The sequence below is a fragment of the Sciurus carolinensis genome, chromosome 3 (genome assembly GCF_902686445.1).
Source record: "Sciurus carolinensis chromosome 3, mSciCar1.2, whole genome shotgun sequence".
Classification (NCBI taxonomy): domain Eukaryota; kingdom Metazoa; phylum Chordata; class Mammalia; order Rodentia; family Sciuridae; genus Sciurus; species Sciurus carolinensis.
In genome coordinates, this window is record NC_062215.1 from 77649092 (window position 1) to 77676624 (window position 27533).

A 27533-nucleotide genomic window follows, 5' to 3' on the forward strand; every position below is an offset into this window, starting at 1 on the left:
ACCATATGTATTCATCCTTTGGACAATTGAACTTCATCACAGTACCAGAGCAGTAAGAATGTAGAACAGATTTTGGTTTGGTGGAAACGAAAAGTTGGTCATCTTGTTTAGGTCCAGGTAAACGTTTCCCCTTAAGATCTGAAGTTCGGGAACTGGGGGTTAGCTCAGTGATAGAGCACATGCTCAGCATGCACAACCCTGGGTTGATCCCCAGTACCCCAGAAAAGAATGGGAAAAAAAAAAAAAGGATCTGCAATTCGAATTATCTGTATTATATGTCAGGTGATCCTAGTTACTGTGTATGGCAAAGCTGTTTGCACCTGGGAAACAGAATAATTGCATTGTTTTTATAAGTTTTAATTTTGTTTCTGACTTAAGACAAAACAAAACAGTATTATCCCTGGTAAAAGAATTGCTGGCATGAGATCTACTTTTTTATATATTTAAAAAATTTTTTTAGACTCCGTTTTATTTAAGTTTATGCTGGGTAATTTTTAAATGGCTTATAACTGAATTACTTTCATTCTGTTACTCATAAATCCCTTGCTATCTACCCTTTTTTAATGGAAAAAATGGATTAAAGATCACCTGTAAATTTCAAATTTACACTCATTTTATAATTTAATTAACATATAGATACAGAAATGTGATTTTTTGTGGTCTTTTTTAGTTTATGTGGCACATTAAAGCACCTTTGAAACAAAAGGACTAAGATGACATTTGGAACAATCAGCAAATGCATTAAAAAAGGGGATAGTATAACATACAATTTTTGTTTCTCTTTAAAAATCCATGACTGTATAATTATTGACTAGCTGTGTTTAAATTATTTTCCCTTTCTTTCATAGTTGAAGATATACTATCTTGAAATTGATAGTAAATATACTATCTTAGAAAAGCTAAATAATATAATACTTTCAGAGTTTACCAGTTTAGTAGGTGAAGTCTTGTTACCAATCCAAAGTTTTATGTAAAATAGATATTAACACCCCTCTTAATCTAAATGCTTCCTGACTAGAATATGACTAATACAGAAATTTACCTTATTGAAACAGTTAACAGGGAAAACATTTTTATCTTAACATTTTTTCTTCAAAGGTTTTGTATATCAGAATTTTAATTAAGAAACTTTTTCAGTAAATAGTGTGACATACCTATGAAGTATATCTTACACTGACTTTCTCCTGTTATAGTTTTAATCTCCAGCACTTCTTAAAGAAGGCTGGTCAGCCATTACTGGGAATTTAAAATGTAAGGCTTCATTTACTGTGATCACTAACAACCTTAGAATAGTTGTTTGAACTGCTAAAATTTATCTTAAATTCTTTGGATTCTCTCCATTTTGTTTATCTGTGTAAAGACTTATCATTCAGCTTGGTGCAATGGCACATTTCTGTAATCCCAGCAATTTGGGAGACTGAGGCAAGAGGATTCCAGGTTCCAGGCCAGCCTGGACGACTTACCCAGACCCTGTTTCAAAATAAAAAATAAAAAGATCTAGGGATGTAACCTCGGAGCCTGGTAATGTAAAAACAGCAAAAAGACTAAGGAAAATTTGCAGAGATCAATTTAGTACATTGTTTCAAATTTTAACTGTTTACTTCACCCTTGATCAAATCATGATGCTTTCTAATTAGTTTGAAGAAACATCCCTAGAAGGAAAGCTAAATAGATTAAAAGATTCAACTCATAGCCCCACTCCCTTCTAGAATAAGTTCCCCTCTCTAATGTCTTAAAATAATAAAATACTAAAGAATAGTTTCCACTAAAAGAACAATTTCCACTATGGAGTTTATGCAGTTAAAATTGGCTAGGGATTTGTCTATCCACTGTGGTGGGAAGGGGCAGGAACCCTTGCAAAGGACTGAGAACAAATGAATTAAAGTGACACATCTTTTGCTTTTGTTTTCTAAATAGACCGGTTTGGGCTGGGCCAGCCAGGAAGAATACCCGGTTCTGTAAATGCTATGAGAGTTTTGAGCACGAGTACAGATCTGGAAGCTGCAGTTGCTGATGCTTTGGTAAGAGGCACAGTGTGTACAGAATCTCTTTGAATTATTTACCAACATTTTTCTCTGTCTTAACAGGAAGTTGCTCCAAATCAGGTTACTAAATCATCTTTGAAACCTTTCAAAATTATATAAGTGTTGAAAAAATTTACATTACTGGTTGTTTTCTTCTTGTACTTTTATCTACACACACACACACACACACACACACACACACACACACACACGAAAAGTGGCCTTCCAGAAAATATTAGTATCCAATATTTCTTACCTGTGCTCTCAGTATCAAGGAGGTTTTGATGACATCAGACTCCTCAGATGTCATTGGGCTTTTTTTTTTTTTTTTTTGACCATAGTTTTTTCCAGCATTTCCTGTTTTTCATCCTGTTGCTTCTGTTGCTTTACAGACCTTGATGGCATAGCCTAAACATAATTTTAACACTAGGTAATAGAGTTTGAGGTTTGAAAATCTTGCATTTGTTCCTTTCCCTTACTAGTGGGTCTGTATGATTCTGTTTGTTAAAAAAAATGAGTCAGGTCAGTATTTTTAAGAAAATTTTCCTGAATTTTAATGTTTACTGTTGAGGGTATGAAGCACTGGTAGAATGTGTTTTGGCTTCATTATAATGTAAAATTTTAAAAACATAAAGTGACCAGAGCTCCTTTAATTTGTGGTTATAGCAAAAGTTTCTTGGTAGAACCCGCTCATGGTCAAGTTGCATTTCAACTGGTGGTAGCACAGTCTCTTGCATATTCCAGTTCGTGTGCTCAGAATTCGAAATAGGTATTCTTTAGAATCATCTGATCTCTAACCCTGCCTTTGCTATTTTTAGATTTGTTCTCTTTTAGGGGAAAAAAAGTACACATAGCAGGATCCTACTTTTCGACCCTGAGTTTTTTTAATCCAGCCATGTTCCATCTCACTGACACTTTATAGTCTGTGGCTGTAGGGTTTCCTGCTTTCATCCCTCCGTGTCTCTCCCTCATTTATTCTTACTCAGTCAGATGATTTCTTGGACAAGTGTCTGTGAGCAAGCAGTTTGCTGCTCTCAGAATACTTTCCCAGCAGACAGATGGCCTGGCCAGCTCTATTCATCACCCTTATATGTAGAACTTTTTTCTGGCAGGTACTGGAGTTCAGGGTAATTGCTCTGACTGTGGCTTTAAGAGTCAAGAGCTGGAACAGAATTCTGTGAAGCTATTTCTCCTTCCAAGTTATAGCATTTAGAATATATCTTTTATTTATTCAGAGACCCTAGGAAGTGGAGGTCAGAGGGGTAGGAAACAATGGAAGCTGAAACCCTTCACTAAATGGGACTTCCAGTTAAGGCAGAGGACTTTCTTAGTTGTTTAAAGAACTGCATAAGGGACTGTGTGCAAAGTTCTAAGGGGCAGAACAGAACTGGAGAGTTTGAGCTTTGGCTTAACTTGACTTGTGCTTTTCTCTGAGCCCCAGCTCCCTTTGCACTCAAGCTGCCCTTATTATTTTCTGTCCACCCTGTTTGGTCTCTTCAAGTGACCTGCTTCGGAAGAGCTTAAAGCGCAGGAATGGTACTGAATCCCTGCCTACAGAATTAAAGCCCCAGAAGGTCTCCTAGGAATAGATAGTAGATTAGCGATGACATTAGAGATGCAGTGGCTTTGTGGGTATGGGAAGAGTTTCAGGAAAAAATTATAGCAAGAGCCAGAAGGTGCTAAGAGAGGCTTAGGAGAATAGGAAATGCCATTTTGAAAGCAGTCTTTATTATTATCTGCTTGATGTGATCGCTTGCTGACCTGTGTTTTTAGTTTGCTAAGAAATGTTTTGCTATACGCTTTTGTTGCCAGAACAATCCCCACATATGCTTCTGACATAATTCTCTATGCTTTTTCCCCATCCTTCAATATTTTCCTGCCTACAGCTGTTAGGAGACGCCAGGAGCAAGGTACCAGTGCTTTAACTTTTGTTTACAACTTTTTTTCTGTTGCAAGTGTATTTCTTTTAGAATCTAGCAAAAGCAGCACAAAACGTAGTGTAGAAATTCTGGTCCGAGTTCTGATTCTGCTGATTCTGTCAAAACCTTTACTAGCGATGGAATCAGTCACCTTTTATGTACATTTCTGTTAGCATTTATTTTGAATGTCAAACTCTGTTCTTTCTCCTATTAGAATTTCATTATATTAACTCAATCTGTGCCTATTCTTATACTGTCATTATTTCATGAATGGATTTATTGACATTTTTCTTATTTTAGGACTCTATAAGTGAGTGGGATAATCATAATTTAGCATCCAAACAAAAATACTTTTGAGAGTAAAAAGGGGGTACTATTCATAATTATGCTGGGATGATAGGCTGGTGGCAAAACAGTCCTGAGCAAGTTCAGATTCATAAAAATTAGGTTATTAGCAAATTGTGTAGTTTAAACCAGTGACTTGGCTTCAGAAAAATTTGTATTTTATAATTTTATTCAGTTTTACATAGCTAGTGGGTTTAATGTAGTTTTGTATTCATAGTAGGAGAAATGAATGTAGCAGATATCATAGTCCACTTTAAAAAGAAACCTATTTATGTTGCAAAACTAACGTCCTTAATGAAAGTGGCTCAGATAGTTTTAAGAATTCTTTTACATAGGATACTTGTGCCACGGACATTTCAATTTCAGACTTTCTTAAGGAAACATAATCACAGAAGTTTGCCCATATACCATGTTCAAAGCAGATTGCAGAGACTGCGGGGTGCACACACCTGCAGTGTCTCAGACCCTGAGCTGGATTATTTGACTTAGAATTTCATTTAGTCCTCACAGCAAGCCTATGGGATTGGCATAAACATTGTCCTCTTGGAGAGTAGGAAACTGAAGCAAAAATCTTAACAGGTTTTCTGAAATCATGCAGCGAGTCAGTGGTGGCACCAGGATTGTAACCCAAGTCTGCCTGGCTGCAAAACCCATGTACTGTATTAAAAGGCCAAGTTCCTTCCTCCTGCCAAAGAGTGTGATACTTATTACCTGTCTTTCCTCTTGGAAGACCTCTTTTCTGTTTTTATTTCCCTGATCTGTAAGCACAGGAAAAGTGTGTGTGTGTGTGTGTGTGTGTGTGTGTGTGTGTGTGTTCCTACATTTAACCGTTATTGTTTTTATTTGGTATGACTCATGGCCATTTCACCTTTCCATTTCTTCCTCATTCACTCCCCATCCCTCATTGGATCCATCAGAAGAAGCCCGTGAGGAGGAGATACGAGCCATATGGGATGTATTCTGACGATGATGCCAATAGTGATGCCTCAAGTGTTTGCTCTGAGCGCTCATATGGCTCCAGGAATGGTGGAATCCCCCATTATTTGCGGCAGACGGAGGATGTAGCAGAAGTTCTCAACCACTGTGCGAGTTCAAACTGGTCAGAAAGGAAAGAAGGGCTGCTGGGCCTGCAGAACTTGCTGAAGAGCCAAAGAACACTGAGGTAAGGGTAGGAGACTAAGGTTGTGAGCCACGCCTGAGTCCCCTCTTAAGTCATCAGAGACTTAAAGAGGTTTTTGGTCGTTTAAGGTGTCCTTACAGAGTTCCATGTGCTGGTGCTCATGACTCAGACCCATCCTTGCTATTCAGAGACTTTGAAATATCTGGCACATATTTTATAATTTATTAGGTGTATAAAACATTTGTTTTCTTTAAGGTTCATATTTTTCCATTTGATATTGTTATTTGAGAAGTCTGGGTACAGTTTGCAGTTCAGGTAAAGAATGAAATAACTCTGCAAGTTAGTATGCTTCATTCCTCTTCAGGATAAAATGTCTCAGTCTAAAATTTTTAATACTCATATGCATATACATGACTTATAAATGTGCATGGTAAAAAGATAATAAAATAGAGCACTCCAAAACAGTAGAACTATTTTTTAAACTTTTTTCTTTTTTGCCTTGTTTACATATTTCATAAATTTTCTAAAATAAGCATGTATTATATAACACCAAAAGGTATGCATTTATACCATCTTTAGGCCCCACTGGTACACTATTATTTTTTATATCTCTCTAAAGAAATAATAAGGAATGCTGTTTACTAAACATGAAGTATTAATATGTCACCAATTATAAGATGAATCTCAGTTATGGAGATGGTAGAACATTGGAATTGAGAAAAGGGCAACGTAGAATTCATGAAATGCAATGTATTATATCCTCTGGATTATTTCTTTAAAGGTAAGTATTGAGACTGAATATGTTGTAGCCATGGGTGAAGGCTCATCCTGGGCCCTCTGTGGCCAGGTGAACACTGGCTGATGAGTAAGACTGTGCTCCAAGTGTGGCTCTTCAGCCTGCTTCTACCTTCCTGTACTCACACCTGCCCACATCATACTATCTGTCTTTGAAGATGGTGTGAGAGGATCTGTCATATGCCTTCTGAAATGCAGGATTCTGATGACACTGTGATCTGTCAAAAATAAAATGAGGATGCTTTTTCTTCCAGAATCTAATTTTTCCTGCTGATCCTACTTTTTAGATTCCTAGTGTTCACTAAGTACCCATTGAATAATCTCTAAAAATCAGCATTCGCTTCATCTAGTTTGCATTGTTAACAGTACTTACTGAAGGATCATTGAGCCAGTTGTCTCATCTGTGTAAGGATGGGTGATAATTGGGGGAAGAGAGATTCCCCTTTTCAGCCTCAAAGTAAAAAGAGGGACTCAGTAGTGCAATCAGGGATTAGAAAAGGCAAAGGACACCATCATGCCTGAGGGTTTGCTATATTCCAGGCACAGTAGTAGATGCCTTGTGACATACTGCATATCCTGTTTGGCTGACAAAAGACCAGAACTTTAAAGAAGAGGATTAAAGATATCATTGTACTTTTTTTTGTAGCAGAATTAAGGTTCCAGGTCTGTCTGACCCTGAAACACATGCTTCATCTAGTTTATTGCATAGCCTTTCAGCTCTGGCAAATGGAAGACAGAACTGGGTTGAATTGAAGGGGATTTGGCTCATGCTTTGTCACTTTCTGTGAGCTTGGGAATATCATGCTCCAAGTATCAGTTTCCTCACCTTAAAATGAGAGTGAATCTGTGCTTTTATATTCTTAGCTTTATCAATTAAATAAGATACTTCATTTGTGGAAAATTCTGTTACATAAATATAAATTAGGTAAAGCTATGTAGTTGACCTAAACAAAAGGTTTTTTCCCTCTTTTTTTTTTTTTTTTTTTGTGTGTGTGTGTGTGAGTGTGTGTGTTATAATTGTAAAGAGTAGTGGAAATCCATTGTGATATATTTATATGTGCACATAACAAAATTCGGTCAGTTTCATTTGCCCATTACTTCCCTTTTCCTTCCCCTCTTTCCTACCCCTATTCTCCTTCTCTGGTTTCTACTCATTTATTTATTTTTAATTGGTGCTTTATAAATATACATAAAATTCTCTGTCGTGTGTTCATATATGCACATAGTACAATTTCATCAAGTTCATTCTGTCCTTTCTCCCTGCTCTTCAATCTTCTATTCCACTGATCTTCCTTTCATCTTCATAATATTTGAACACCACCTCCCTTTTTTCCCCTTACTTTGCTCTAGGTTTCACATATGAGAGAAAACATTCGACCCTTGATTTTATGACTTATTTCACTTATCATGGTCTCCAGTTGCATCTATTTTCTGGCAAATGCTATAATTTTATTCTAATTTGACTGAAATGTGAGTAAAACTCACGTTTTCTTTATCTGTTCATGTACGGGCACCTGGACTGGTTCCTTAACTTGTTACGGATTGTGCTGCTATAAACATTGATGTGGCTGTATGACCACAGTATGCTGATTTTAGTTTTTATGGATAAAAACCAAGCAGTGGGATAGCTGGGTCATGTTGTTTTAAGGTATCTCTATACTGCTTGCAGCATGCTTGTACTAATCTGCAGTCTTACCATCAATGTATGAGTGTGCCTTTTCCCCCACCAGCATTTATTATTTGTATTCTTTGTAATTGCCGTTCTGACTGAAGTAAGATGAAATCTCAGTATAATTTTGATTTGCATTTCCCTGATTACTAGGGATGTTGAAATTCTTGCATGTATGTTAGCCATTTGTGTTTCTTTTAAGAAATGTCTTTTTGTCTTTTGTTTTTTGTTGTAGTAGGGTTTTGTTGTTGTTGTTGTTGTGTTGTTTTGGTTTTGGTGTCGAGCTTTTAAACTCTTATATTCTGAATACTATTCCCCTGTCAGAGGAATAGCTGACAAAGATTTTCTCCCATTCTGTAGGTTCTCTCTCCACATTCATAATCATTTTCTTTGCCCTGCAGAAGCTTTTTAATTTGATGCTGTCCCCCTTATTGATTCTTCGTTTTATTTCTTGAGCTTTAGGAGTCTTGTTAAAGAAGTACCTTTTGGAGTGTTCACCCTGTTTTCTTCTAGCAGTTGCCAAGTTTCTGGTCTAATTCCTAAGTTTTTGATCCACTTTGATTGGACTTCTATACAGGTGAGAGTTAGGGATCTAATTTCATTCTTCATATGGATATCCAGTTTTCTGGCTTAAAAGGCTATCTTTTCTCTAACATTTATTTTTGGCACCTTTGTTAAGTATCAAATGACTATAACTATGTGGGTTTGTCTCTCTGTCTTCTGTTCTTTTCCCATGGTCTTCAAAACATGTCTGTTTTGAAGGTGATACCATGCAGTTTTTGTTACTATACCTCTGTAGTATATTTTGAGGTTAAGTATTGTGATGCCTCTTGCTTCACTCTTCTTGCATAAGATTGCTTTGGTGACTCTGGGTCTTTTACTCTTCCAAGTGAATTTTAGGACTTTTTTTTTTTTTTCTAGTTTTGTGAAGAATGTCATTGGTATTTTATTGGGAATTGCATTGAATTTATATGTTTTTGGTAAGATGGTCATTTTGACAATGTTAATTCTGCCTATCCAAGAACTTGGGAGGTCTTTCTATCTTCAAAGTTCTTCATTTTCTTCATGTTCTATAGTTTTCATCGTAGATGTCTTTCACCTCCTTCATTAGATTAATTCCCAAGGTTGGTTGGTTTTTTGAAGTTATTGTGAATGGGATGATCTTCCTGATTTCTTTCTCATCAGAATCATTGTTGGAGCATAGGAAACTATTGATTTATGAATGTATCCTGCTAATTGCTGAATTTATCAGCTCTAGAAATCTGCCATTAGTTTTTTGGGTCTTCTAGATATGGGATAATGTCATCAGCAAACAGAGATAATTTGACTTCTTTTTCTATTTGTTTCCCTTTAATTTCCTTCTCTTGCCTGATTGCTCTGGCTAGAGTTCCAAGAACTATATTGAATAGGAGTGGTGAGGGTGGACATCCTTGTCTTATTCAAGATTTTAGTGGAAATGCTTCCAGTTTTTCTGCTTCGTATGATATTATTGGCTTTGGGTTTGTTATATATAATATTGAGGTAAATTCCTTCAATCCCTAATTTCTCCCGTGTTGTTAACATGAATGGGTGCTGGATTTTATCAAAAGCCTTTTCCACATCTATTGATATTCTTGTCTTTAATTCTGTTTATGTGGTGAATTACATTTACCGATTTACATATTTTGAATCAATCTCTCATCTCTGGGGGGAAACCCACTTGATCATGTTGTAGTGTCTTCTTGATGTGTTTTTGAATGTGATTTGCTAATATTTTATTAAGAATTTTTGCATTTATGTTCATCAGGGAGATTAGTCTATAGTTTTCTTTCCTTGATGTGTCTTTGTCTGGGTTTGGTATTTGTATCATACTGGCTTCCCAGAACATATTTGGCATTGTTTTCTACCTTTTAATTTCATTGAATAATTTGAGGAAGACTGGTCTTAGTTCTTCTTTAAAGGTCTGGTTGACAGAGAATCAATCTGGTCCTGGACATTTCTTTATTGGAAGACTTTAAATTGCTGTTTCAATTTTATTGTTTGGTATTGGTCTGTTTTAGGCTTTCTGTATTTTCCTGTTTCAATTTGGACAGGTCATGTATGTATAGAAATTTATCAATGTCTTCCAGATTTTCCAGTTTATTGGAATGTAAGTTTTCAAAACAATTTGTAATGATCCTCTGGATTTCAGAAGTGTCTGTAGTAGTATCTCCTTTTGCCTATTGGTTAGTTTGGCTAAGGATTTATCAATCTTTTTTATCTTTTCAAAGAACTAACTGTTGCATTAATAATACTTTGTATTATTTTATTCTCAATTTCATTAATTTCAGCTTTGATCTTCCTTCTACTGATTTTGGCATTAATCTTCCTTTTCTTAGACTTTTGAAGTACAGCATTAGCTTATGTATTTGGAAATTTCTTTAAGGTAGTTAGTGCTATAAACTTTCCTCTTATAATTACCTTATTGTCGTAGATATTTTGATATATTGTATCTCTGTTCTCATTCGTTTCTAATAATTTCTTGCTTTCTTGTTTATTCTATGATCCATTCTTAATTTAAAAGACTATCCTTAAAACTCTGTGTTTATGTGTCAATTTTCTTACTGTTGATTTCTAGTTTCATTCCACTATTGTCTGATTGTATGCACAGGATTATGTCAGTTTGTTTTTATTTACTAAGACTTATAATCTGTAATATGGTCTATTTTTAGAAAAGTTTCCTTGAACTGCTGAGAAGAAAGTGAATTCAGTTGTTTTGATTGAATAGTCTGTAGATTGACTCGTTTGATTTATAGTAGTATTTATGTCAGAATTATCTTTTTTTTAAAAAATATTTTGTTTTAGTTGTAGGTGGACACAATACCTTTATTTTATTATTATTTTTTTTAATGTGGTGCTGAGGATCAAACCCAGGGCTTCACACATGCTAGATGAACGCTGTACCACTGAGCCGCAACCTCAGCCCCAGAATTATCTTACTGATTTTATGTTTGGATGACCTGTCTATTGGTGATAGGGGTGTGTTGCAATCACCCAGTATTATTGTATTAGGGTTTATCTGGGATCCAAAGTATTTTTTAAAGCAAGATATAACTAATTGCAGTGATGACTTTTTAAATTTTAAATTAATTTATTTCTATTTTATTTGCTCTAGTCGAGTAGAATTGAAGAGATTGTGTGAGATCTTCACCCGAATGTTTGCTGACCCTCATAGCAAGGTAAATCTAGGATCAGACTTATATTCCTAACTGCATGCCTGTAAGAACTACATAATAAACCTCAGAATGAAAGAGCAATCCCCAGTGAGTTTCAGCCTTACAAGTTTAATACCCACTTCTGCAATAGCATGTATTACATCTTTCAAAATGGAATTTTTAACCAGGCATGGTGGTACACACCTATAATCCCAGCTACTGGGGAGGCTGAAGTCTGAGAATTGCAAGTTCGAGGTCAGCTAGACAAATTAGCAAAAACTTATGTCAAAACAAAAAAAGTTGGAGATATGTAGCTCAGAGACAAAGTACCCATGGGTTCAATACCCAGTACTGCAAAATAAAAATAAATAAAAAGGAACTCTTGAAAACTTAAATGTCCATAAATTTCAGGTTAAGTAAGTGTGCTTCAAGTGAAAGCTTTCATGGAAAGAGAATCAGATAACAGTCTTTCATTCATTCAACAAACATTTTTCATTTTTGTGTCCCTCCTTTTAGCCAAACAGTAGGCTAAGTGCCAGAATGTAAAATCGTATAATATAGGGCATTTTTTCAAGTTGTTGCAGTGAAGAAAATGTGTATGTAATCATTTTTGTAACCCATGAAGAATTTGTTCTTGTAGGACACAGTAGAAAATAGAAGTATTTATTTTAATGGGTTTATTAAAAAAACAGGTTATTTCTCCAAATAGAATCTTGCTGTTCCCAAGAACTTGCTAGATGTCAGTCACTTAGCTGAGGCCCCAACCTCCTTGGGGCCAAAAGAAACTACGGGCCATTTTTACAAGAGTCCCTGCTCTGAGGAAGAAATACCTGAGTGTGGGACAGGGCCCTTTCTATGGGAAGTGCAGAGAGAGGGACACTTTACAAAATTACTTACAGTCCAGATTTTAAATAAATACTATTGTTTGGGGGAAACCTTTAAAAGCTATTAGATGTGTTCAGAGGAAGAAGATAGGGAAAGTTAACAGGTGGATAAAGGATGAAATTGAAGTATTCAATTCATGGAATTCTAAACCAACAGAATTCAAATCATTGAATTGAAGTATTCAATTGATGGAATTCTAAACCAACAGAAGCAAATCTTAAATGCTGACATGCAGGATTAACTATATTATACTATAGTTTTGCTAGTAAAAAAATGATCTCTTCTAATTCTTGCTGGGAGAAAGCAGCCTATGATGTCCATGATTCCAGCCAGCTACATTTCATCTTCTTTTTCTATCCTTACTTCCTCATAGGAATTGTCCTTAAAGTATCATCCACCCACCCACATATCCATCCATTCATCCATTTATCCATCCATTCATTCATCCATCCATCCATCTATCCATCCATCCAATCATTCAATATTTACTGAGTACTTGCTGTGAGCCAGAGATACAGAAAATCAGATAAGGCCCCTTGACTTTTGTTCACAAGACTGTAAGGGAATGGATGCAGGGTGGTGCTCCACCTCCTTGCACCTACAGCAATTCTGTGTATCAGTCTTGAAGTACGTCTCAAATCTCCTGGTAAAATCTTCACAGCAAGGATAATATTAACAATATAATAAAATCCAAAAGAGGCCGAGTTTAAAGACCACATAGATATTCAAAGATATGATCATCCATATTTTTCTCTAAGGTAATGTTAAAAGCAATAAGAGTTAAAGCATAAGCATAATACATTTCATAAGAATTATACCATAAGGGATATTAGATGGTTTTGAACATTGATGAAATTTCTGTTACCTGTTACCTCTAGATTGCTGATTCAGAAGCAGAATGTGAGGATAAAGAAGGAAATTTGTTATCATCAGAAGGCTCTTGTCCAGTGAGTTTGGAGGTCTCAGTTTAGTTAATATTTATTAGCTGTCTGTGAGCGAAGCCAGGAATCCCACAGCCAGAGCCACCTGGCTTTTTTCCTGAGCTGTCTCACTGGAGACCCCTGGTGGTGAACAGTTGCTGCACTAGAAACGAGGAGGTGTGTGATTGGTGGGTTGTCCCAGTAGAGCAAGGCTCACTGAAGAGGTAGGGAAACATGGTGCTACTAATCTCTCTGAAATTGGTTCACAGATATTCACCTTAGTTAACAGTAATATTTACACAGCTGCACAAGAATTACAAGAACTGTCATCATTTATTATAATATTTTATTCCTAATATCTGAAATTGGCATACATCAAAATAGCTGGTTAAAATGAAAAGCAATAGCTACACTATAGGGAATGGATTTTTTTTCCATCTTATACTATTTGTTGAATATACTCGATAATGAGCAAGAATAGTATAGAATTAGGACAATAAGAGTGCTTTCTCTCTCTCTCTCTCTCTCTCTCTCTCTCTGTCTCTCCAAAAAAAAAAAAAAGCCTCCAGGATTAAACTTCAAAAAATTCATTTCTCTTTGTACTGACTTTTGTAGACTTGTATTGAGGGAGGAGCAAGTATTTTATCAGTTTGTAGCTTTTTCAGGATTTTTAAAGACATTGCATGAAAATGATTTTCACTATGACTAACATGGAATTTGTTTTGTTGCATGGCCTGTTTTGCGGTGGAATTCACAACAGAGAGTAAGTGTCAGTCCTTTTTCCTTTATCAGTTTTCCACAATGCATTTGCCTTTGCAATATGAGCAGTTGTTAACAGCGTTAACATAAATGATAAGAGTTTGGGCAAAACTAGCATGGGCCTTTTTAATACTTTTTACTCTTGAGAAAAATCATGAATTAAATGTGAAATGTTTGGTTTTCATTTGTGTCCAGGTTTTCAGTATGTTCTTGGAGACTCTTGTGGATTTTATAATAATTCATAAGGATGACTTGCAAGACTGGCTTTTTGTTCTTCTCACACAATTACTTAAGAAAATGGGAGCAGATTTGCTTGGATCTGTGCAAGCAAAAGTTCAGAAGGCTCTAGATGTCACAAGGTGAGTGTCAAGGGTCTCAGCCATGTTGTTACAAGTCTCGTCCATGATTTCTTGGCATTGTCTGTTACTCGTGGTCTTTGTCACCCACTCAAATCTCCTCTCTCTTGCTCAGTTCTCATATTCTCTTACTGACTTTTGTTGACATGCCCAACAATTCAGGAGATAAAATACCCATGTCTTCCTTGAGTTGGCATTGTATTTTGTGAATGCCTCAGGTATTTGTAAAAATCAATGTAAAACTTTGAGACTTGATTATCTTTCCTGTATAAAATATTTAAAGAGAATGTTTAGAATATTACTTCATGTCTTTCTGAAGTTCTTAGTATTTTTAATACCAGTTTCTTTTAAGTCACACTGGAAATTTATCAATAATGTACGATGGGGGCTGGGGAGATAGCTCAGTCGGAAGGCCCTGGGTTCGATCCCCAGCACCCAAAAAAAAAAAAAAAAAAAAAAAATTATGATGTAGAGATGCTGTGCTGCTGTTGGTTCAGAAATTGTCTTTAAATTGTCCAGTTCCTTGGCTTAGAGATTGATAAACTATTGTAAGTCTTCTAGCTGTTATGAGAAAAGAGAAGCCTCAAGGCTTAGAAAAATTTAAAAACTACATTCAGAAGCCTCTTCTCTGTTGTCTGTGACATTGTAGATCTTCAGTATACAAGAATTAGAATTACGTGATCTCAGAAGACATTCTGCAGTAATCATTGTCATCTGATAGAAAATGGAGAGGAATGAATCTTTTTGTTTTTGCACAGGGTTGGGGGATACCAGGGATTGAACTCAGGGGCACTCAACCTCTGAGCCACATCCCCAGGCCTATATTTTGTATTTTTATTTAGAGATAGGGTCTCACTGAGTTGCTTTACTGCCTTGCTTTTGCTGAGACTGGCTCTGAACTTGCGAACCTCCTGCCTCAGCCTCTTAAGCCTCTGGGATCACAGGCATTCACCACCACACCTGGTTAATGAATCTTTTAATAAGAACAGATGAGCACCTGTATTCCCAAGTGATTTGGGAGGCCGAGGCAGGAGGATCACAGATTCAAGGCCAGTTTAGTGAGACCTTGTCTAAAAATAAAAAATAATACATAAAAAAAAAAGAGCTGGTGTGTAGCTTAGTGATAAAGTGTCACTGAGTTCAATTCCCAAAGCCAAAATAAAAATGAATCAATGAATAAATGAATGGACAGACAGAACTGGGCATGGTGATGCATGCCTGTGATCCCAGTGACTTAGGAAGCTGAGGCAGGAGGATCTCAAGTTCAGGGCCAGCCTCAGCAGTTCTGTGAGACCTTCAGGAACTTAGTGAGAACCCATCTCAAAAAATAAAAAGGGATAAAGGTGTAGCTCAGTGGTAAAGCACCAAGAAAATAAATAAATTACTCCTGGATCACTCAGAAAATTATCATCAGAGCAGTAACTTTTATAAGACCAAATAATAATATTAATTATAATAATCATTATTTTTGCATCAGGGATTAAACCCAGGGGTGCTTTATCACTGAGCTACATTCCCAGCACCTTTGCACCTTTTTTCTTGAGACACTGTCTCATTAAGTTTTTGAGGGTCTCACTAAGTTGCTATGGCTGACCTCAAACTTGTTGTCTTCCTCTCTCAGCCTCCCAAGTCACTGGGACTATAGACATGTGCCACCACATCCAACTTATAAGACCCAGTTATTATTTATATACTGGAATAAGAGAAATTCTGAAACAAAGAACCTTAAAGATGGTGTTCATATTATCAGTGTGAAGCAGACTCCCTTGACTTGCCCAGGGTCACACTTGGTTTTAGAGGCCATTTGGGAATTAGAATCCAGGATTTTTGATCATAACCCTTCTATCTGCTGTTACTCCAGGCTGCTCTGTAGGCTGTGTCCTCCCCTCCTGTGTGGGTTGGGGGTAGTGCTGGTGCCTTTATTTCCTGTTCAGTTCATTCCACTAATAGTAGCACATGCCCTTGCCCCCATCCATGCAGGTAGTACAGGACTCTGGCTGCCTTGCCACATATTTGTCCCTCCGCACTCTGATGCCAGGGGTTTTCATTTGGTCCCTGACCCTGTCAACCTTATAATTTGTACTGCTATAAAATACCTTTCTTCAAATAGACTTTCTTTCGATTTCCATTAAACTCAAAAGTAACATACTGTATTTGGAATAAGGATTTCAAACTATACTCTCCCTTTGGACGATTAAGTTTAATGGAATTAGGAGCATTACAATGGATTTATAAAGGTGTGGCCAGGAATTGATTAGGGAGTAGACTGATACAGCTGGTAGAAATGAGTGATGAGGAGAGGAAGGGAGTTACTGATAGGCTGTGGGATATGGGACCAATGGGACCAAAGTTTCCAAAAAAAAAAGTTCAGAAATACAGATTTGGGAAACACATTTGGAGATCTTTTTTATGACTCTAAAGGTCAAATAAAATGTGTGAGCCAGATCTGATCTTTGGGTCACTTAATTTAGGTGGATTTATGAAGGACAAGACCCATTTCAGATTTTTAGGAATAATGGGCATGTTAACCATTTTGTCTTATTGTCCCAGATGTGGGACACCTATAAAAACTTAAATTGAACAACAAATATACCACATATGATAATTCTGAAATAATATTTGGATATTTGTTACATTTGCAGAATTGAAAATTTAGGACTTAATGGATTAAGATTATACTCCTAAAGGTTGCTGCTTAATCTTAATCTTTAAAATAGCTACCCAAAGTAACTTTAGTATGTATTTGGGTCATCTTCCCTTTTTATAATTTTCTACATAAGTATGTGTTAATTTAGGATTTGTATAAAATGAAAAGTACTATTTCAAAAAAATGAATAGGCTATAATTGATAGTAATCTGCAAACTAAACTTTGGTAATTAAGGAATACAGTTTTGTCCTCTTTCTAATTTTTGTGGCTGCCCTATTCCCTAAAAAAAAATCTAATCTCAGTAGATTTGTTCTGTGTCCCTAGGGTATTTTTGTGATTCCCTTCTTTGTTTCAGCTGCTGAGCTGTACATCTGTTGAAGTTCACCTGGAACCAGCCAGTGGTTATTTGGAGGGACTTTCAGTGGTGGCTCAGAGGTGCTCCACAGGTTCTAGACCTGAGCTAATCTGCCTCAGTTTCCTTTCAGTGGCTGTGCTAACAACTGGGTACATTTCCTGGTTAAACACACCAGTTACCGAAGTATATTCTCCATTCACCCACTTCATGCAAAAGCAGGGAGCAGCATTCTGTGTGCCATGTGTTGACCCAGCCACTTAAATTGGGTGTAATGAAGTGCACTTTGTTTCCAGGAGCAGTCCTTGAAACTTTCAGGGTACAAATAGATATGCAAGGAAAGGATGTATTAGGTCAGGTTTGCTTTCTGTTGGTAATTATAATACTGAAAATGGTGGCACCTAATATGCACCACTTTGTAAAACTTTATATTTTTCTTATATTATTTCTTTTAATTTTCATAACAGTTCTGTGCTACTAGCTATTATTTGCTTCAAATTTTTGCAGATTTGAACCTACGTTCTTACTCATTTTACTATACTCTAGTAGACTAGGAAAGTTTTCTAAAAGCTTCCAAAGAAAGAAATGTAACCACTCAGCCACATTTGTAATAAGGACTTGCCAATTGCATTATCTTTCCTGTTAATGTAGAAGTTACATCAGCATTATCCACAATCCACATAGGACTCCATTAGGCAATTTTAAACTGGAACTAATAATTGCCACATTTTAAGGGAGAGAGCACTGACTTTCTCTAGCTAGGAGCCCCTAAGGATCGCTTGATTGGCTCAAAGATGCACAACTGTGAGAAATGGGTTCATTCACAGGCAAGAAATGGAACAAGAGAAGGGGCTTCTTGGGCCCCAGGCTTCTGTGTGTGAGTTGCAGCTGGGTGGGGAATTTTCTGTTGCTGAGTTTTGAACAGGTGTTCTTCTATAGTGGTCATACAAAATGGGATCATAGGCAGTTACCAGGACAAAGAGAACACACACTTGGCTTAAGCCAGGTCACCTGGGAGCAGCCTAGTCAGGATGTAAAAATAAGATCTGGAAATCAGAAGAGTTTTCTCATGTAAGCATTATTCAGAAAGGTAGCTGAAGTGAAGGAGCAGGGTAGATCCTGAGAAGGGCAGGCGGAATCTTCCTTACTGCCTTGTTTGCTGTTGTGCCTTTTATAGAGTTACTCAAAGTAACTTTAATATATGTTTTGGAAGATTTTCCTTTTCTTAAATTTCCTATATAAACATGTACTTAGTATCTGCAAAATGAAAAGTACTATTTCAAAAATGTGAATAGGCATTTATATATATTAATTTGTAACAGTAAGTTTTTGTTATGTAGTTTGACATTTCTTTTTGCAATTTCTTTAAAAGCAAGCAATTCTCTTTTCTTTAAATCTAGGGACTCCTTTCCATTTGATCAACAGTTTAACATTTTGATGAGATTTATTGTGGATCAAACTCAGACTCCAAACCTCAAGGTCTGTATCTATTCGTCATTACAGTTCAACCCCTGGAACTCAAAGTTGCTTAAAATTTACTTTCTTAATACACGACTCATATTTAGCTATTAGGAAATCTGTGAGCATTCTTCTTCTACTCTATGGACATGTTTCCATTTCTCTTGGTTTAGTGCCTAGTAAAGGAATTGCTGGTTCATTGAGTAGGCATGTTCAACTGTTTTAGAAACTGCTAAAATGATTCTACCATATTACATCTCTACCAACATTGCGTGAGAGTTCCAGTTATTCCACATCCTAACCAACATTTATTATTAGTCTTTTTTTACAATTACTATTTAAACTAGAAAATTAAGACATTCTGATGTGTCGAGATTAGCATCTTGCTGGAATGTTTCTTTAATGTTATTCTCTAAGATGTGGAAAATCATCTTACTGGTGACAAGACTAAATTTTCTTGTTGTTATACAAGGGAGGGAAGATGTGTGTAGTCATGTTGTCATCTGTTCTTGGATCAACTTGTCTTGAGGTTATATGATGGGCCTAATAAATAAAAACCCTCTTGACAAGTTGATGGAAAAGTTAAAGCAGAACATAGCTTGCCTTGTAGGAAATGACCTGGAAAGTGTGAAAAACTAACTACAAAGTTGAGCCTGCCTTCTCATTTGGTGGCAGAACTGCCCTATAAGTTTCTGGCAGCACATATGAGGATTAGGTTATCATTTCATGTGGAAATACAAGTCTAGGACAAAGAAAGGGAGTTTCCCCTAAATGATATTTACTTTTCTCTGACCACCTCTTAAGAATTCTGTTTAAAGATTGATTGAGTATACTTAATACTTATAATTATTTGGTCTTTCAGGTCAAAGTTGCAATCCTGAAATACATTGAGTCTCTGGCCAGACAGATGGATCCAACAGATTTTATAAACTCTAGCGAGACAAGACTTGCTGTTTCTAGAATCATTACCTGGACAACAGAACCAAAGAGTTCAGACGTGAGAAAGGTATGACCAAGAGAGCTAAAGTGTGATTACTGACTGTTCCGAGGTGTGTGTTGGGAACCATAAATTCATTTAGAAATGTGCAAACCACCCACCTACCCACACATGAGCACTCTTTTTCTTTGAAAAGCAAGACTTAGGGATGCCTCTTTTCTTTCCTGTTATGTCCATTTTCAGTTTTTGACTACCAAAAGGAAAATATGATAGGTTCATGGTTTCTCAGGTATTCATTTTTATTATTTTGTGGTATGAAAGCACTAGTGCTTTAGTTTCTTTTTCAAGGACTCTATACAGTTTGTGACTTGTGCTTTGAAGATGGAATTATAGATCTGAGGTTAGCAGGCTGTGGGGTACCTCATAGTAAAGTGTAGTTGAAAAATTTGATAAGATAGAACAGATTCTTGACTTTAAGAAGAGCAAATAAACATCTAATTATATGCACATTTGGGACACACTATCTGTGATTTGGGAAATGGAGTGGGGTGGGGATAGAATTCAGATTTTTGAAACACCTGATATCAGCGCATTGTTTTGTTGTTGTAATTTTAGTAACTCAAGGGAAATATTTGCTACATGCTTCTGAGATAACATTGAGAGACATGTAACAAGGTAGAGCAAAGGCTACTAGGCCTTCTCCTATTAAGTAATCTGCTTCACAGACTGTTTAGAGGATTACTTAATACATGGGAAGCATTTAATCAGTCCCTGACACACTGTGGGCATATAGCAAGTGTGAGTTACTGTTGGGATTGTTATTGCTATTGTCCTCATTCTCTTGTCAGTGATGTTTCCAAAGCTTGGATTTCACACATGGTTGTCACTGACTTTTCCTTTATATAAAAGCTTTGCCTTTTGTACCTTTTAAAGCCCAGATTTCTCAGTTCTGCCTTCAGGACAAAAGTACTCAAATGTGGTTATTTGTGTGTACTCACAGGCCTTGCATTTTTTTCTTGTGTAGTCTGCTCCTTCCACAGCCATCTCCACCAGTAGCCCTTTAGCCTTGGAGCAGGATGGAAAATGTGGACTGCCTGAGAAAGGTGATCCTAAGCAATGCTGAACAAGACTGGTGCATTTCCTAGTGCAGGTGGACACTGAACTTTCTGATGGAGTTCAAAAGGAAAAACCAAGGAATTATCTAAAAAATTTCTTGTGAAGGATCATGGTCCATTTAACTCTCACATCTATTACTTAGCAGTAAATTAACTTGCTCATTATCAGAGGAATAAAAGAACATCTTTTTAAAGCACACATTCAAATTTTTATCTAATATGAACTAATATCTTATATTCATGATCCTTTTGTAAAATATCTTAATATTTATTAAAAAAATTTTTTCCTTGACAGCATTTAACTAATATACCAGTTGGGTGGCTAGATGATTTTATTTACTTAAAAAATCAGAAAAAGATATCTGTTATAATTTTAAAAATCACAGAATCAAAAATAAAAAGCTTAAAAAATATTAAGTTGCCAAGGCTGGGGATATAGCATGTTTATCTAGCATGCACAAGCCCAAAGGTTCAATCCCTGTAACCTCAAAAAAATAAATAAATAAGTTGCTAGCTTTCTCTCTTTAGTTATGACACATATGTATGTATATTAGTCAGTTTTTCATCACTATAATAAAATACTTAATACAAGTGATTTACGAAGAAGAAGAGGCATATTTCGCTATGGTTTTGGAGATTCAAGGGCATGATGCTGGCCCTGGTGAGGCCCCTCTTTTGGCTGTATCACATTATGGCAGAGGCACGTTTGAAGAACTTAAATCACAAAACAGGAAGACAGAGACTAGGAACCCACAGTCCTTCCAAGAGCATGCCCCAATAACCTAAGGACCTCCCACTAGGCCCCACTCCTTAAAAGTTCACCACCTCTTATTAGTACCACTCTAGGGAACAAATCTTCAGTTACTGTGGACTCTTGAAAGATACTCAAACCACACTTAAATCATAGCCCTATGGGTCAGTGTGATGAGAATGTGCTTTTATTGTGAATCTTCCCTGTAAGTATTTCCTACATGGACCTAAATGTGTTTTAGATTTGCATATTGCCATAATTAGGGCCTATTTGGGAGCAACTAATCTTGAGCCTAATGTCTACTTTCCATGGAAATGCACATTAGAAAATCTAAACTAGAATTCTTTTCTAATCAGGACATTGTAGGAACTTCCTTCCTTGAATTATTTAGCCTAGGGCTCTAAAAACTGCAGCTTATTTTAATGCTAACATAGATAAGATATGACTAGGAAATTAGATTTATAGCAAGAGATGACATGGTCCATTTACTGTTTGAATGATCTACAATTTATTTTCAGTTATTTTGCAATACTTGCTGTCATTTCACAAAGCTTTGTCTCCATTGGTATGCTACTTCCACTGCATTCTTGCTTCTCCCCATCCCATTGTGAGGGCTACTTCGTTTCCTTTAGATCTAGCTTAAAGCTAGTTTCTGGTTCTGGTATTGTAGTTCTGATCTTCAGAGAAATTTGACAAGTTTTAGATCAATAGTTCTCAGTCCCAGCTGCAAATCAAAATCACCCTAGATTTCTGGTCTCTACTCCTAGGCAATTTGATTTAATCGTTATAGGGTAGAATCTTTACATAGTGTTTTTTCTGATTCAGGACCACTCTATTCTTAATTTTTTAATGCAGAATTGAGGCCCATTATTTTAAACCATTGCCCTGGATTTGAATTTGAAGACATACAGGCTGCCAGTGTAGTCTTGACCTGATCACTACAGATTCTCTTACTGCTCAGTCTAGTGCCCCAGTATCTTCAGGAGTAGGCCTGGTCTCATTGTTCTTTAGGGCCTTCCCCACTTCTCTGTGTTGTCTCTGAACTCAGTCTAGTGTTTGGGGGCCCTTGGTTTTATGTCTGTTGTCAACTCAATGCATGCTGCATTGATCAGTGTTAAAGGCTTGATCCACAGCCTGTGGCACTTATTGAGAGATGGTGGAACTTTAGGAGGTGGGGCCTTGTAGGAGGAAGTTAGGTCAACAGGGATTGTCCTTGGAGGAGATATTGGGACCCTGGCCACTTCCTTTCTTTCTCTGCTCTCCCATTACAAACCCCAAAGCAAGCAAGCCAAGAAACCATAGACTGAAACCTCTGAAACTGTGAGCCAAAATAAACCTTTCATTGTTATAAGTTGTTTATCTCAGGTATTTTGTCATAGTGATGCAAAGCTGACTAACACAATAGGCATCTAATAAAACAATATTCAGCAAATTAATATAAACATCCACAGAGAAATGATCTCATTTCAAATGACATTTTTAAGCCATAATTTTAAAACCATAGTCTCTTCTTCGGGCTTCTACATTAGTTTTCTGTTGCCTAACAACCTACCATAAAACCTAGCTACTTGAGACCATGTACGTTTATGACCTCTCAGTTTCTGTGGGTCAGCAGTCTTGCATGTATTCTCTGGGTCCTCTGCTCAGAGTCTCACCAGGCTGAATCTTTCATCTCATCTGCAGCTCTGTTCTTGGCAAAGTGCAGTTCCTCACAGGTATAGGACTGAGGAGCCTGTTTTCTTGCTGTCAAATGGGCTATTCTCAGCTTGTAGAATGCTGCCCACAAGGACATTTGCTGCTTCAAAGTCAGGAAACTATTTGAAGACATCATGTCCAGAAACTTACCGAGCTTGATAAAAACATGAATCTCTCTATTTAAGCAGTTCCAGCTCCAAGTAAGAATTAAGGGAGAGGGAGAAAAAAAAAGGATTCACACCTGGAAACTTTAGATCAAACTGTTGAAAGCTGAAGGGAGAATCCTGAGAGCAGTAAGAAGGGAGTGACATCATGCCCAAGGCATCCTCAATAAGATTATCAACTGGTTTTTCATCAGAAACCATGGGGGACAGAAGGCAGTAGGATAACATTCAAAATGCTGAAAGAAAAACTGCCAACCATGAAATTTGCTAGTCAGCAAAACTCATCTTTATAAGTTAAGGAAAAATTTTAAAAGCCAGTGGGAGAATCTCTCCAGCCTCTTCAGGGCTCACCGGAACAGATCAGGCCCACCCAGAATATTCTCCCCTCTGATTAACTCAAAGTCAACTTATTAGGGGCCCTATTATATCTGCAAAATCCCTTCTGCCACAGTCCCCATAGGAGAGGGGATTATGTAGGTGTATATGTGAGCTCCATCTTCACATTGCCTACCAAGGCTTTGGTGTCTCTTTCAGTGGGTTGACAGTAGTCTTCCATAATTATTTGGTAATTCCTAGCCCCAGATGTTTCCTTGAAATATATGGGAAATGGAGAAATGGCAAAGAAACCTAGGAAGCATAAAGGTGCTGTTGGCTAGAGCAGGAAAAGTATACAAACAACCTTAATGATGAAATTTCTAAATGACTTAAAAAAAAAATCTCTCAGGTAGCATAGCCTGATCAAAAAGCTAAGGGTTTTTATCATCAATAAGGTTTCAGTCTCAACTTAATTACAGCTCTCTCAAGTCTCATTTTGAAACCTCTGAATTTCCACATCATCATGTAACACGAGAGTATTCCTACTTCCAAGAAAGGTTAGAATTGTTGAGTAAAGAACCTAGGAAATGATTGAGGGTCTCAGATTCTTACTATTCCCAACTTTTGATTTTATGTACCTCCGTGATTTCTTATAAGAAGCCAGATGCTTTTTCAGCTAACAGCCAGCTTGGTTAAGCACTCGCTGCATCTCTCTGATCCCCTCCCCCTTTCCTGTTTGCCAGTCCCCGCTTCAGCGTAGTCGAGTAGGGGAGGATTTCCCTGCTAGGTCAGCATCCACCTGCTCTGGGCCTGGAGAAGGAAACTTGGAAGAAAATTGTAAACAGGTAGACTGAAAACCGTGTACTAATTTCAAACAACACACTTCATTGTTTGTGTTTTAGATTATTAATACCAGTTACCCCTATGAAGACACTGGAAAGATTTGAAGAACCAAAAATTAATACAATACTGTGTGAGCGTGTGTGTGCGCTTGTCTCATTGTTGGTGTTGGGATGTTGTATGATTAACCACCTTCCCAAGCAGAATAATCATGTTGGTATAGACTGCCACTATACCATATTTTAGTGAAATTGTGAAAAGGAGAGATACAAAATGAGAACGGTCTAAAGTTTTCAAAATACCTTATCTCTGGTGATTTATGAGCAATTTTAATGATAGCCTCCAAAGCCAGCAATAAAGAGATGTTGAATAAATTAGAAAACTGCTTTTTTTTCCAAATTTTAACTTTCCCCAAATTAATATCAACACTGAAGCATTTGCTAAAGCTTCACTTATGTCCTGTCTGCTAGGAAGGATTTTTTTCTGCATGCAGTAAGGTATACAGCATTCAAGGAAGTTGGCAGCCCTGGGAGACCAGATCATTGAGATTTGAAGAACCTTTTATCCCACCTCGTTCCCAAATCCCACGATAATGGTGTGAGTGAGAATCCTTTCCTCTTAAGTAGCCATTTGACCCTTAAAATTGCCCCAGAGTTGTCCGTTAGAGAAAGTCAGCTGCACTCTGAAACTTTTTGTCTGGCTGCCTAACATGAGGCCTCTGTGGAGGCAGCAGTGCACAGGTGCACACGAGGACGAGGTGCACTCCAGCTGGCATCACCACTGAACATGAGCCACTTCCCAGGCTCTTCTGTTGATGCGTCTCTCCCAGGAGCTCCACATGTGGACTTATTCTTTTAAGAAGATCATATTGTTGTTATGATAGGTAGAATCCACTTTTCTTCCTTGCTCAGTTCTTATATTTTGACTTTTCGCTAACTTAGAGGGTCATAGATAAAATATTTTAGAACATTGCAGTCTTACTCTTTGTATAGCTTTGTTGTAAAATATTTTTTAAATAACATGATTAAATGATACTTGCCATTTCTGGAGTTTGGATCTCATTAGGAAAAGGTCTTACTTTGAAAGGAACTTTAAGCCAGTGACTTTTGAAAGCTATATAAAACATTTGTATTTACATTTTGAAAAATAAGCTGTATTCATCTATACATCCAAGGCATGCACACACACACCTCTCCAACTACATATAATTTCAGAATTCCCTGTTTCTATTTGATTTCTTATTAAAATTCAACATTAGGATTATTGAAAACAGGCTGGTTGGTGGATCAGAAATTGTCTGTTGTGCACCTTTTTTTATTTTTTGAGTCAGGGTTCTCACTAAGTTGCTTAGCGCTTCACTTAGTTGCTGAGGCTGGCCTCCAACTTGTAATGTTCCTGTCTCAGCCTCCTGAGTCACTGGGATTGCAGGCATGCATCATCATGTCCAGCTACTGTGCACTTTCTTTACCCACATAGATAAATGTGCTCATGTTAAGTAGCCATGAATTTACATAATTTCTAGGCCTGCTACTTTGCAGCCCTCCTATTCCTGAAAGATCCTACTCATTTTTATAATTTGCTTCATGAAAAACATCAAGTTAGTTAGTGGCATTAGGTAACCTATCATTTGGGGAAGAAATGTAGTCTCTTAAAGACAATGGCATATTTCACATAAAAAATATACTATTTAAGAATGCATTGGTACATTTTGTAGTTTGCAAATGCCTTTTTCAGTCCTCAAAATCTTAAGTACCTATCCTTTCTTATTAAATCGTCAATGTAGATGTTTTTCCCTGCTAAAATTCCAGTCCCTGCATTCTTTCTCCTTGTAGTGTAGTTTTTCCTGCATGTTTTTTTTCCCCTAACATCTAATGAAATGTTTTAAATACATAGGTTACTTTGCATGATATGTAAAATATGTTCTGTTATACAAAGGTGCAAATCATGTTAACAGTACATTAAGTTGGTTGTAAAATAGATTCCTTCATGAATGATGTAAATATACTAGTAATGAAATGCAGAAAAATATATTTTAGTACAACCAATAATATTCTTTTTTACCTGTGTCACAAAAGTACACTGGCCACTTGTATGTGATTTAATTTGGGTAGAAAGGTTATTAGTGACTATATTTGGAGATCAAGAGAAAAGATAGTATGCTTTTTACCCAGTGCTTTTTTTTAATAAATGCTTTCGAAATGTCGAAAAAGTAATTTTTTATTCTATTATTCTACTGATACTTTTTAATTTGGGCCTTTGAAATTTTTTCTTCGTTCTCCAGGCACAAAAGTAATATTGTCCTAACTGGACTTAGAATTAATTTTAACATTGTAAAAGCATTGAGGTATTTTTTGTATTTATTTTTCCCAGAGGAATTAGCAAGCACATTTTTATGTAATATTCCAGGTCATGGAAAAAAGTACTCCAAATAACTGCAATTCTAAAAATTACAGTCTTGAGAAGACTTTATGCTTTTAATAAAAATGAAGAAAAAAGTTTGATTATATTAACAGAAACAATTTTTCATAATGTTTTTCCTTCCTCTCAACTTACAAATTAATAAGAAATGCCAATTGGTATTTGCTAAAATTTTCTTCTGGCATAGCTTTTGTAAATCAAAACCCTTGTAAATTGATTCCTCCTTGGCTTTTTTTTTTTTTTCTTTTCTTTTTGTATACTAGGGATGGATCCCAGGGTCCAGGGGTGCTTTACCATTGAGCTACATTTCCCAGTCTTCTTAATTTTGAGATAGGATCTTGCTTAATTGCCAAGGCTAATCTTGAACTTGTGGTCCTCCTGCCTCAGCTTCCCAAGTGATTGGGATTATGCACCACCATGCCCAGCTCAGGCATTGCTTTTTAAACTCATATTGCCTGCCACTAAATCAGTACTGCAGAGAGCACATTCCTTGCTGGAAAGCCTGATCTCACTTGACTACTCTTATATCAGCTAATTGCTTCCCCACCTGCTGCCATCAGGTCCTGCAGTAGTCCTGCAATGTGTTTTCTCCATTAATAAAAAAAGTAAAACACTTTCCAGAAAGCAGAAGAGCAGGTTTTTACTTAATACCATCCTGTGCCCCATGTTTACTTTCCAAAATCATCTTGGTTCATAAGCATAAAAATTGGAGTTTTTCAGATATATTTAAACTCTCTTTTTTATTGCTTACTATTGCTTAGTCAAGAAGAATGGGGTTGAAGGAAGGAAGTTTCTTAGGAGAACCCATCAGCCATTTTTCTAGAAATTTATTCTTTCTAGTCTGTCCTGGGAGCCCTGTCCAGGTCTGACTTCTT

At 36.7% G+C, this 27533-nt stretch overlaps 1 protein-coding gene across 21 annotated transcripts in view; it reads left to right on the forward strand.

Moving 5' to 3' along the window:
- Clasp1 (cytoplasmic linker associated protein 1) overlaps positions 1–27533 on the forward strand; it is a 264420-nt gene that overhangs the window by 194279 nt on the left and 42608 nt on the right. For 6 of the 21 annotated variants that reach the window (XM_047546120.1, XM_047546126.1, XM_047546130.1 and 3 more), the window contains 8 exons: positions 1918–2021; positions 3911–3934; positions 5206–5450; positions 11006–11069; positions 13611–13613; positions 13805–13968; positions 18366–18444; positions 19286–19429. In XM_047546120.1, coding sequence (XP_047402076.1) covers positions 1918–2021; positions 3911–3934; positions 5206–5450; positions 11006–11069; positions 13611–13613; positions 13805–13968; positions 18366–18444; positions 19286–19429 — 827 coding nt within the window. Of the gene's footprint in view, positions 1–1917; positions 2022–3910; positions 3935–5205; positions 5451–11005; positions 11070–13610; positions 13614–13804; positions 13969–18365; positions 18445–19285; positions 19430–24143; positions 24246–27533 lie in introns of all 21 variants that reach the window. The other 15 variants (XM_047546123.1, XM_047546135.1, XM_047546128.1 and 12 more) reach the window with 4 other exon arrangements.